Genomic DNA, 12,471 nt, shown 5'->3' with positions numbered 1-12,471 from the left:
GGTCAAAAGAGTATACTTTGAAAGGCTGAGCACACAATCATGCGGAAGAAGGAACGTTATGCGGAAAAACACAGTATAGACTAGGCCTTTAGGCCTTGCAGTGTAAATGCACACAAATACAAATACTCTGGCCCTTCTGGTGTCCTATATACTGTAGATTTCTGTAAGCATCTGCCTTTTGTTCCAGGGTCTCTAAAAACGTCTCGAACAAATTTTTCAGGCTACAGCAGTAATTTAAGGTCTGTGGTCTCTTGTGTTGAGCATGTCATTTGAGCATGATGGTGAACCAGGAGGCAAACAACAGGTGTGTTTTTCAAGCCTTCCAAACATCATCAAATACAAATCAGCTAAACAGGAACTTTCAAGTCTTGCTTAACATCGCCACTGATTTTGTTCAGCATTATAGACAAGTTAATATTAAGTTTCATTCTTTTTTTCAGCTGTGCTATACGGTGAATAGAGTCATGGATAAAGGGCACTCTAAAAAAAATTATTTTACAATGCAAAATCTCACCCTCGTATTTTTCCGAAATGATATGACTTTCTTTCCATTGTGGAACACAAAAGGAGAAGTTACGCAGAATGATACCATAGCCTCAGTCCATAGCTTTATATAGCATGCACTCGTACCTAGTAATCTGTTCCATCTAAAATGAAATGCAATTCTGGTAATGAAAGATGAAATAAGTGTGTAAACTATGATTTGGCAGTTATGACTTTGCTATTTTTGTGGGTTGTGGTTTTAATTCTCTAAACAATATTTAGGAGTTTTAACTGTTTATATAAAAGTGCAATGAAATAATAAATAATCTCTTAAAAAATATGTAAATGTTGGTTACGTCGAATTTGGGTCAACAGTCACAAATTTAGGATGCACAAACAAATACTGTATATTACCACTTTGTAGTGAAGGCCTAGCTATCTTTTTAAAGTCATTTTTAACATGATAATAATACAACACTTCTGTGAAATCTGACAGAAGATAATCAAACTAATTTATCTGCTATGAGCAGGCTGGGTTTAAAGTTAGTACTTCCCTGAAGCAAAGTTTCTCACGCAAAGAAATTATCAACCAGTCTGCAGCTTCCTCTCTTAGCAAAGTTGCCCTCGCTGCTGCTATTCTAGTTAACACACCAAACATAGAGTGAACACAATTACAGAATCAAGGCATGGACTGGTATAAGCTCTACAATGCAGCTTCTTTACAAGCACACCAATGCACACAAGCGCACACATCCATACATACAGTAAGATGTATGTAATGAAATAATGACGTGTACAAAAAAGTATTTATATTTCTCTCTTTAAAAGGATAAAACTGATAAAATGTTCTCCAAAAAAGAAGTAAAGGATGCAGTGTTAATTAGCAGTGTAAAATGCATGTGTGCATGTTTCTGAATTTTACTGCAGTGTATACACTTGAAGTGTTTGAACTCTCTTGCCCTATGTTGCCTTTCCCATATATAGACATTCAGAGAAAGTCCTCATTTCTTTGCCAAGATTCCTCAGAAGCCAATCAGAGCCTTGATACAGCCGTGCCCTGACCCTTCAAGTAAGCTGACGTCATTAGCTGCCTGAATGAACTAGCAAAACTAGCAGTTAGCCTACATCATTCTGTGTGACCGACAGAAATGGAGTGAGACAAAGAAATGAAAGGAAGACAAAAGGGTAATTCTGTCTCTAATAGTATAATAAAGCCTTTGTCTTTTATGGGAGTGCATTAATTAGGCTAAAGAAGTGTTAGTGTGAACATGCCACTTAAATAAGTCAGGCCAGATGTTCGTTTTTATTTAAACATTTTCCTAAATTCTCAAATGGTTTACCACCTGACTACTCTGCTGATGAACTAGCTAAAGATGCGTCACACTACACGTCATGCTCCATTCACTTCCATTCAAACGCACTTGAACGTGAGAGAACAGAAATGCAAATTCTGTAAAAATAAAAATAAAATAATAATTTGCATTCTGCTGAGAAAGTTTGGCGAACTCTGGCCACATCGACCCTACTCCATTTTTGTTTGAAAACTCTGTTTTCAGTTTTCTAACATCATCGTTTTCCAAAGTATGCAATAATGGGGAGTGTTTTCGAAATGCTCTGTTTTCAGTGGAGGAAAGAAGTGTTCAGTTGTGGACGAGAGACATAGCAAAATTATACTAGTCTGACAGCACTGACAGTACCACAACATACTTAATCATGTCAAGCCTGGCAGCAACTGTAAGCTCTGACAGATACAATAAAAACTGTTGTGTGCTATTTTCTCAGTTTTGGCACAACCAATGGCCTTTGGGGCGGAACTGTAGGTGCTTTTCCACCGTCAGGCCGAATGGTTCCTGTGGAACTGTGCCGTTTGATACGGATAAGGTCTTAGGGAGGAGAGAGGGGGGGTCACTGAGGTGCTGCGAAATCAGGATTAGAATTGACTGTTTGAACAAACGACCAATTGTGAGTCACTACAAGCGTTCCACCAGCACAGTAAGTAATCATGCCGTACCAAATCGTGCTCAAGTGCAAATGCTACTGGAAACATTACTCTCTAAACCGTTCGACTGATGGTGGAAAAGCGCTTTCGGTCAAACAATAGATGTTTGGGAAACTGACTTGCAAGTTTGTTTGATGTCACTAACGGTCCACAATTTGCACACTGCAGCATTACAATTTTTTTTAACTAGCGTATGGAAATAACAATAAAACATGACAATCGGCACTCTTGAAAAATCCAACAGGATCCTCGAAAGGTCCCCTTACCTTAGGTGGATCATAGAGCTCTAGCTGGTACCGCTCGCTGGCCCTCCTGACCAGCAGGCGGCAACGCAACCAATACGGGGGCCTGTCTGAGATAGTGTCATCCACCTTCAGGTATCGCAGCTGGCCCTCCTTACAAACACTTCCTGTTTCCTGCCTGCGTCTCACAGTCCGTAACCGACTCCAGTGGTTCCACAATGCACCTCGCTGTGAGGTACGGTGGGCAGGTACCTGTGCAGTCTGAGGTGGCGACTGGGAGGTGAACTCAACAGTCGCCAAGGGTCCACCCCCTTGGACTGAGTTGTCCCTTGAGGGCTCGTTAAGTTGTGGAAATTTCTTGAAGAGTCGGCACACACTTTCTCGAATGCGACTGACAGAAAAATGAGTTACTTCGCTATGGGAAGGGAAAGGCAATGCTGGGGGCGTATACCGTTCGGACCCAGTCCGGCGTTCAGGGGGTTCGTCTTCCTGGCTGTGATGCCGAGTTCGGTGTTTAGTGTCTGCAGGAGAGCACCGCAACAACTGCTCCTGTTCCCTAGCGATGCCCCCAGTATCTGGTTTGGGTGCCAAGACGGCAACTAGAGGTGCGACTCCTGGCCGTATGGACTCCCGGTAATCCAGCACACCTGAAAAGGAAGTAATGCGTAAGCGGCCAGTCATGGCCGGTAATGTGGGTGGAGGCAGTGGCTGTGGGGTGGGTTCTGCATCTTTAGCCACCTCGCAGCTGAAGTGTTGCTGGAACAGGGTGCTGAACTGCTTGGAGAAATTTTCCGGAGGGACCACATCCTGCACCGGCCGCTCTCGGACAAAGCGCCGGTAGTGCTGGGCAAGTTCTCGGGCTGTGGTGCTGGCATGCAACTCGCAGAACTCCCTCCATCCACAAGGAGGTGCTACGGATGGTGCAGTGCTCGTGGTCTGCTGGACAGTGTTACCATTCATTGCAGTAACCAGTACAGCAGAAAATCACTGCAAATAAGAGACAAAAAATAACATAAACATCACAGAATTTTAACTGCAAGTCTTTTCAACACATCAGACTGTGTTCCTTTCACTTTCATTCAAACATGGACATGGGAGAGCAGGTACGTTCAATCTAAATGTCACTAAAAACAACAAAGCTGCATGGTTTGTATTTTAACTTTATTAAAGACCCGCAATATGCACCAAATCTTCATTTATTCTGGTTATTTTTTGGATTTTGATTGAACAATAAACTGCATCAGGGATTTTATTAATTTAGGACTCTTTGTCTGTGCCCGTCATAGTAAGGAAAGAATAATAAATATATTTTTTTAATTCTATAAAAAAACTTTTAAAAAAACTATCGGCCGATTAACCGGTTATAGCCTTTCCTACCACCTTAGTTTTCAATATCGGCAAAATTCACTATCGGTCAACCTCTGATATGTTCTAGATATATTTTCTAAGGTCACGTCTTCACGAATACATTTTCGGTTGAAAACTCTGTTTTCCATTTCCTAACATCATTGTTTTCCGAATTATGCGGTATTAGAGAAAGTTTTAAAAGTCTCCATTTTCGGTTGAGGAATGCGGCTTTGAAATAAGTATTATTTTTATTGCGCCAAGGATCGGTGTGTGATGTTTTTGATCTTCTGTTGGCTAGCATTTCTGTTTTACCGCATTTGGATGCATTTGAATGGAAGTGAATGAAGTGCAAAATGTCGTGTGACAGCGGCTTTAGCATGGACATGGCTATACACCACAGATGTGAGAATATGACAGATAATGACAAATGGTTTAATATGACGTTCTAAATTAACTAAAGTTTCCGAGATTCTAGAGTGTGTGTGAATTGGCACACCAACCGCGTAAAAATGTGTCTCTTTGTTTACATTTCTCACCTTCAGACATTGGAATCTCTGTACCAAAACTACTCAACCAGTCCAACTTTCTATGAATGCTAACAACTGTATCAGTTTAGCTCATCACCACAGGGTTGACGGTTTCTTCTGAGCTCAGCTGAGAACGCGACAGATTCTTCACTTTTACTCATTCACTCATTCAGCTCTTCAATACAGGAAGAGCGTGACTAATATCGCTCATGGCACTTCACTACATACGACAAGTCCCACAGGTCAGAGGAAGAAATATCTGAGAGGCCATCTTTTGATGTGAATATCGAAGCACAGGGGTTTTGATAGACTGAGAAAGTTGAAAGTGTCAGAGGTATCTGATACCAGTCACCAACGGCCGCGGTTCTTGATGCGGAATCCGGTCGTGCATTTGCGCAGTCCCTCCTGCACGTGGTACAAACCACCTCAAGCTGCAAACTCGGAATCAGATTGCTGTCACCATTTGCAGCCGGGGGAAAATTTTCATTTGAGGCTAAAAAAATCCGCACATGGGTGCCGCGCGGCTACACCAGAAGTGTTGCGACACAACTGGAACCAATCTGCCCAGCCTCGCTTCCCCACATCCTCATTTACAAGTGTGTGGCCTTCTTGGACACCTGTGAATATTTAATTCACTGCAAGAGACTGTTCTTTTATAGGGCCTCTCTTAAAGTGCCGATAGAAGCCCTGAAGCATGGCAAAATGAAGGTTTAGTACATTGAAAAAAGCAACACATCTAAAAAACCACAACACTCAAAAGAAACAAAGAGGAGGGGGGCATTCTATAGACAGTACCACACTCTTTGCTCACTTATTGGGTGAGAGGAAGCAGTAACCTACACAAGAAGAGAAACACCCATCACACTCTTGTGTATGTACAGCTGTTTTCTTCTAAAAACTGCTAAAAACAAGACTCACAAAACTGGTCACCAGCATATGCTGTGTTTTGGATGCTGGTTCCCGGGATGCTGATGTGCTGGTTTACCAATTCTGACATAATTTTTTACAAACCTGTGTGACCTTTCATCTGTGGAATACTTAAAAGGTGTACTTTTAAAGAATATTATGGCCTTTCTTTCACATAAAATGAAAATGAAAGGTTCTGTCAAACTCCAAAATGACAAAAAGCACCATAAAAGTATCATAAGTAGTCCGTCCATCTAGAACACTATCTTCCAAATCTTCTCAAGCCGTACAATAGATTTGTGAGATGAACAGACTGAAATTATATTTGTTATTGACTGAAAATCTTCCCCTCTGCTTTTGCTCTCAAATCAAATATGGCACCATTGACGTTTGCTCACGAGAAACACGATAGCCAATTAGAGGTAGACCAATATATCGGTTTTACCGATTAATCGGTGCCGATAGTTGCTTTTTGGAACTATCGGTTATCGGCAAAAAACTACCCTTCGCATTCCTCTGTGGCCAGCACTGGAATCTACAGGTGGAACGGCTTAGTTCTACAGTATAACAGCAGATTAATATTTAATATTATATAAGTTTAATATTCCTCATTAAACCTCATCTGGTGAATATAAAATATCATATATATTAAAATATTAAGGCTATGAAAAGTTTCATTTGGTTAATACTTAAGACAGAGCCCTGTAACAGGGCCAAGCCACCATCATTTCAAAATAAGAGTCCCGGTGCGTTTTGGGCTTGTTTATAGTTAAAAGTCCCGTGTTATGCACCAAATCTTCAATTTATTACTGTTATCATTGGGATTTTGGTTAAAACAATAAACTGCATCTGGGACTTTATTCAATTTGGATTCTTGTAGCCTCTATGTCTGTGCCTGTCATGGTTATGAAAGAATAACAATTCTTTTAATATTCTATAAATAGATTTTAAAAACTATTGCTGATTAATCAGTTATCGGCCTTTTCCACCACCTTGGTTATCCACTATCGCCAGCCTCTACAACCAATTAAATTAGCTGTCAATGGCATCACTACAACATTTTTGTAATCCATGTCAGAGCTTTAGCAAAGGGGAAGATTTTCTGTCAATAACAACTTTTGTTCCTCACACAAAGCTATGCATGGCTTCAGAAGACGTAAAGGAATACTCTGTGTTCAATTTAAGTTAAGCTTAATCAACAGCATTTGTGGCATAATGTTGATTACCACAAAAAATTATCTTGACTCGTCCCTCCTTTTCTTTAAGAAAAGCTAAAATGGAGGTTACAGTGAGGCACTTACAATGGAAGTGAATGGGCCAATTTTTGGAGGGTTTAAAGGCAGAAATGTGAAGCTTTTTTTATAAAAATGTAATTTTATAAAAGCACTTAATTCTTCTGTTAAAACTTGCATATTTTTTTAGCTGGAAAGTTGTTTAAATCGTCATTTACCAGGACTACGGGGTTAATGGTATTACATCGTCATGGCAACAAAGTTGTTAAATTGAATATAACTTTGCATTAAAAAGGTTGCTAAGCGATTTTATCACACTAAAATCATGTTAACAGGCATTATGTTTACATCTTGTGGCTATACTTTTGAAATGGTGAGTATTTTAAAGTTTACGGATTGGCCCTGCATTCACTTCCATTGTAAGTGCCTCAATGTAACAGATTTTTTGCTACAATTTATGCAATTTATATGCAATATACAAGACATCATATTTATTGATGGAATACATGGAATTTGTACTAGTCGTCCAAATTTGGCAAGCTTGAGCTTTGGAACGCAGTGGAATGCTACATTTCTTAGCATCGGCTTGCGTTTTCCCTCTTCCATTTACGGATCCATTTGAATGGAAGTGAATGGGGTGATGTACATTGTCATTTTGGAGCTTGACAGACCCAATCCCCATTCACGTTCATTATATGGAAAGCAGTGGCCAAGATAATCTTCAAAAATGTATCTTATGTGTTCCAAGGAAGAGAGAAGTTCAAACGGGTTTGGAGCAATGGACAACAGAACTTTCATCTATTCCTTGTAAGAATATAAACCAGTGAGAATAAAACTAATAAAACCAGTGACTAACTTTAGCAGCTAATTTTTTGATGGTGAAAGGCATATTCACCTGCAAACCAGAACCAGGGCTGTGTTTCCCAAAAGCATTGCATGCTTAAGTTGATCATAGAGACTAATGTGCCAGTGGTTTCTATGATCTACTTAGGCTTACGATGCTTTTGGGAAACGCAGCTCAGACCTGCACTAACCAGCATAAACCAGTGTGGAAATATATCCTGGTCTAAGCTGGTCTTTTCATCATAATTAAGGAAAATACTTCAAACAAGAGGCGCATTCAAGCCGTGTTTACAGCATGGCCCGTCCTGCAAAGCGCATGAACCTTCCTCGTGCGCTCGTGCTGTTGTTCAGGGCACATGTTGTGTGACGTGGTCCCACCCCCTGCACTGGCCCCCAGTGTGTTCGTTCTATCAGTGATCATCCAGCTAAGTAATGACTCAGCAACCACCAGACACACTAACATCACTTCCCTTCTGGCACGCTCTCTTTATTCATCCGTGTGCACGTACGCTAAATTCCCATCCTTTTTCTACCCGGTCTCTATGTAGGCCTTTAACGGTTTTTTATCTTTCATTCTCCACTGTTATCTTAATCACTTCTCTCACTTTTCTCTTCCCCTCTCCTTCCTTTACTTTTCTTTTCAGTCCACCTGGAAGCTTTTTTTCTAGCCAAATCTTTCTTTTCAAGCCCAATCATTGTTGTTTTGTGAATTCTGTTGAACTGTGCTGATTTAAATGTCACCAAGGTAACGTGACTTAGCTGGCTCACATAGAAGAGGTTTTGTCAAAATTGTGAGAATGACTGTAATATTTTGGAAGCATTCATTAGAATGGGTTGGAAAAATTACAAATTACAAACATAGTACTTGTTGTAAACCATTTTGTGTAAAGAAAGCAATGTTAAATGAAAAATAAAAATATATATTTTTCCTACACATATAAATTAATATATCATTTAAAATGTTAAGGCAAGTAAAAATCGACATTGAAAAAAGCAACTGCCGTCTGTCTTAATGCCAATTAATTCAGTTTTCTTAAAGGGATAGTTCAACCAAAAATGAAGATTCTATCATTATTTACTCACCCTCATGTTGCTTCAAACCTGAATGACTTACTTTCTTCCGTGGATCACAAAAGGCGAAATTTTCAAAAATGCTGATGCTATTTTTTTTCCCATACAATGTAAGTTAAACAATATAAGTCCTTAACACCCTGCCTAACATGTGTTTGTGTTCCAAGGAAGGAAGAAAGTCATATGGGTTTGGAACAATACGAGGAAGAATACATGATCACAGAATGTTCATATTTAGAGTGAACTACCCCTCGAATGCCAATAATGTTTCACCAGGACCCTGGCAGCGCAACACCATCAGACTGTATCTCTCTAGTCAAACAAACATTGACACACTCGTCCTCATTAGTAAGTCATCTACGGTATTATTAACAGTGGTGGTGCCCCATACAGGGTGCTCGTGTTTATATATCAGGGTTGCATATCTTTGCAAACTCTCTCAATCACACATGTACACATTCAAAACCCAATCATGAGCATCAAAACACATACTAAAACTGTAGAAAAAGCATGCTCATGAACTTTTTAGATTAAAATAAAGTGCATATACACTATAAAACAAATCCAACTTCCATTTTGTCAGGAAAACTCTTTAAAATTACACATTAAATTTAGTGCACCTGAAAAGCCGCTTAACAAATAATTTCTTGCTCCAAACTTAAAAATGTAAGCTTGTTGAACTTGGGTGAACCTGTTAAAATCTCTGTGTGTTTGACTTAATTTATTTAGTTAACTGAAAGCACAGACAATCTTAAATTGTTAAGTTGATACAACTAATTTGCCCATGAGTTGAGAAAACGTACTGTCCTGAAGCTGTTTTTTACAGTGTAGTAGATATACTGTAATTTGTCATCATTTCTTCTATATGGTCCATAAGCTTTTCACCATTTTTCCTATACTTAATCACCATTTGTCTTCACTAGGTCATCTTAAATGGTCCTGTTGTTGACTAATTAATTTTCAGTAGTCCAAATATCAGTTATGTAGCAAAAGTTTTCAAGCAAAAGTGTGCTTATTAATATCCAGTAGCTGTCCTAAAGTTTTATTATAGCTGTATAATTTCCATTATTGCAAACTAAAAACCTTTATATAGGTAAAATCTGTATTTTTTATTTTTTTTTTACTGCATTGTTTTAACTGATTTTTTTATTTTATTTATTAATTAATTTATTTTGTGAAGAAAACATTTAAAGAAAAATCTAAATATAATTTTCTGGCACTTATTAAAATATATTGCTAAAAATAAAATATACCATTAATTAAATGGTTAATTTTTTTTGGGCACAGTGAGAATGTTGGCAGGGCAAGTAAAAATATGAACAACTGAACCTCAAAAAAAACTTAATGTTAAGCCCTGCCGATACCTCTTTTCACTCTTGATACCGAATTCCATACCTGAAGGGTATCAGCACACCCCGATCCGGTACCACTGTTGTTTTTTCCTTGATCGGTTTAAATTCAGTTTAATTTTAAATGATCTAAACCTCACTGTGTGGAACTGATTGTGAGTACTCTTTTTGTGTAAGAAACAAAACAAAACACACATGCTTCTTAACCAGGGCAGAATTAAGGTACTGTGGAGCCCTGGGGCTTGAACGTTTCCCCACTGTCCATGAACGGGGCCCCCCTGAAGTCTGGGACCCTGGGCTTTAGCCCAGGTAAGCCTGTGCATTAATTAACAGATTGTTTTCAGCAGCGCCGCTCGCTCGTTCACTCTGAAGCACACAGCGCATGAAGACTGTATATTTATTTATTAAATGCATCCAAAAACCCTCGTAAATCTTCAGAAGACTTGGAACGTAATGCACAAGTCATATGGACTGTGGTTCAAGTCATTTTTGGAGTTTGACAATAATGACCATAACTAGCAAAGTATCAGATTTGGTTTGGTTTTATCTGACTCATCTGTTTAAAAATGTCTGTATCTGAGCAATACCTATCCAGGTTACATATTAGTGGATTCCTAAGTCATATTGATACTTGCCTTAGCAAAGACCAAAAATGTATAAAAGATACTTAAAATCCCCAACATTAAAATGTTACTCTAAATACAGGGATTTGAGCTGTGAAATGTCAGTTAAACAGATATCATGGACACGGACTGAAGCAACCAATCTCTACAAACCAACTACTCTATCAAGACGGGCAGACTCAAATTCACACAAACTTAGCTCCTAAGCATCATTCAAAACCAAACACTTTTTCGACTCGGGTGCACTGGTGTAATTTCCGTGCTTTGTATTCCAACTCAACTTTAAGTCCATTACATTTATGACCTCTAATTCCCCGGCTGGGGTCTTTGGAAGCTCAACGCACAGGGCGAGTTTCCTGTACTGTGGGGTCGTGATAATAAAAGCGGTGCTCTGATGATACCGAGTCTCAGAAACTGATTTCATACACGTAATTTTGCTGAATCAGAGAAAAACGCAAACCTCGCGCCTGCTTCCTCCTTGTGAGTCACAAGCGTGCAAACAACACATAATGAAAACTTCGCACAAGCATGAGATCTTCACGAGATGCAAACAGAGAGAGTGTGGGAAGCAGGCAGCTAGTGGCCTTATTATTCACAGAGACAGGAAATCCTGCCCAGCCTTAGTGGCCAGTTACATACAAACTCTCTCTCACACACACACACACACATAACTGTTCATCAATCACGCATGCAGACACACACATATACACTGTTCACACACAGGTATGAACTTTGACTTGGGTTTTAGCAGTGACTGGTCTGGTAGCTGGTTTCTTGAAGGCTTTTGTTTCTCGGGTATTTGATTGGCAAAGCCTAACTGTCAAGGGTATCATTTTAATTGTGTGTGTGTGTGTGTGTGTGTGTGTGTGTGTGTGTGTGTGTGTGTGTGTGTGTTAAAGGGATAGTTCACCCAAAAATGTTAATTCTGCCATCATTTACTCACCCTCATGTTTTTACAAACCTGTATAATTTTCTTCCTCATAACGCAAGAGGAGACATTTCGAAAGAATGTTGAGTTTCATTTTCAGTCAAATGAAAGTGAATAATGACTAAGGCAATCCATACCTAACAGGGATGTGCACGAGTAATCGACTAATCGAGTTCTGCACCAGCTAGTCGACTTTTAAAAACACTACTCGAATATTGCAAATTGATTTTCCTTTGTGCATTTGCCTGCTGTGATCAGCTCTAAATGACACTGTAATTTCCCTCTGAATCTCTCACCAAATCTCGCAGTTACAATTTAGAGGTGTTGCAGCTGTGCTTTCAAGCAAAGCAGAGTGTGGCAATACTAGTAATATTTTCATTCTTATTAAATCCTACTCTACTGGTATTTGGGGCTTGTTGTAATCATGCTTTTATGGTGGAAAGAAATGCAAAGCGGCACGAGAAACTCAGAAGTTGATCAGACCAGTATGCATGTGCATTAAATCTCTGAACACTGACAGAGCGCATTTTATAAAAAGCCAACTTTCATCACTCGTTTTTCTAAATAACATGTTGTGAAATTATAAAACTCTGATAGCCTTTATGTAGACTCAGAGTTTATATACACGCATTATCCTTTTAGCCATCAATATTCATTTCTTATTATTTATTTATTTATTCATTCATTTTTATTAATGCATATTGTTCATTTCATTTTCTCCCCAAAAGAAAAGAATAGTTTGTTGAAGTTATCTTTATTTGAAACTGTTTGGGTAATTTCAAGTACGTGTCATCCTTGTTATTTCTAACTTACATTTTAATTTACGAGTAATCGATTACTCGTTTTTTGTGGGTTAGAGTACTCGACTACAAAACGACTCCAAAATGCCCATCCCTAGTTCCTGACATTCTGCCTAACATT

General features: G+C 39.0%; 1 protein-coding gene across 3 annotated transcripts in view; it reads right to left on the bottom strand.

Moving 5' to 3' along the window:
* Positions 1-12,471, bottom strand: part of LOC127437688 (SH2B adapter protein 3-like) — a 73,337-nt gene that overhangs the window by 52,391 nt on the left and 8,475 nt on the right. For all 3 annotated transcript variants that reach the window (XR_007896592.1, XM_051692764.1, XM_051692773.1), the window contains exon 2: positions 2,749-3,711. Coding sequence is in view for 2 of the 3 variants with exons in the window: in XM_051692764.1 (XP_051548724.1) it covers positions 2,749-3,684 (936 nt within the window). In the remaining variant the exon portion in view is untranslated. The remainder of the gene's footprint in view (positions 1-2,748; positions 3,712-12,471) is intronic.

The sequence above is a fragment of the Myxocyprinus asiaticus genome, chromosome 4, assembly GCF_019703515.2.
Source record: "Myxocyprinus asiaticus isolate MX2 ecotype Aquarium Trade chromosome 4, UBuf_Myxa_2, whole genome shotgun sequence".
Taxonomy (NCBI): Eukaryota; Metazoa; Chordata; class Actinopteri; order Cypriniformes; family Catostomidae; genus Myxocyprinus; species Myxocyprinus asiaticus.
Note: the sequence above shows the minus strand (reverse complement) of the source record. Positions and strands in the feature narration are given on the sequence as shown.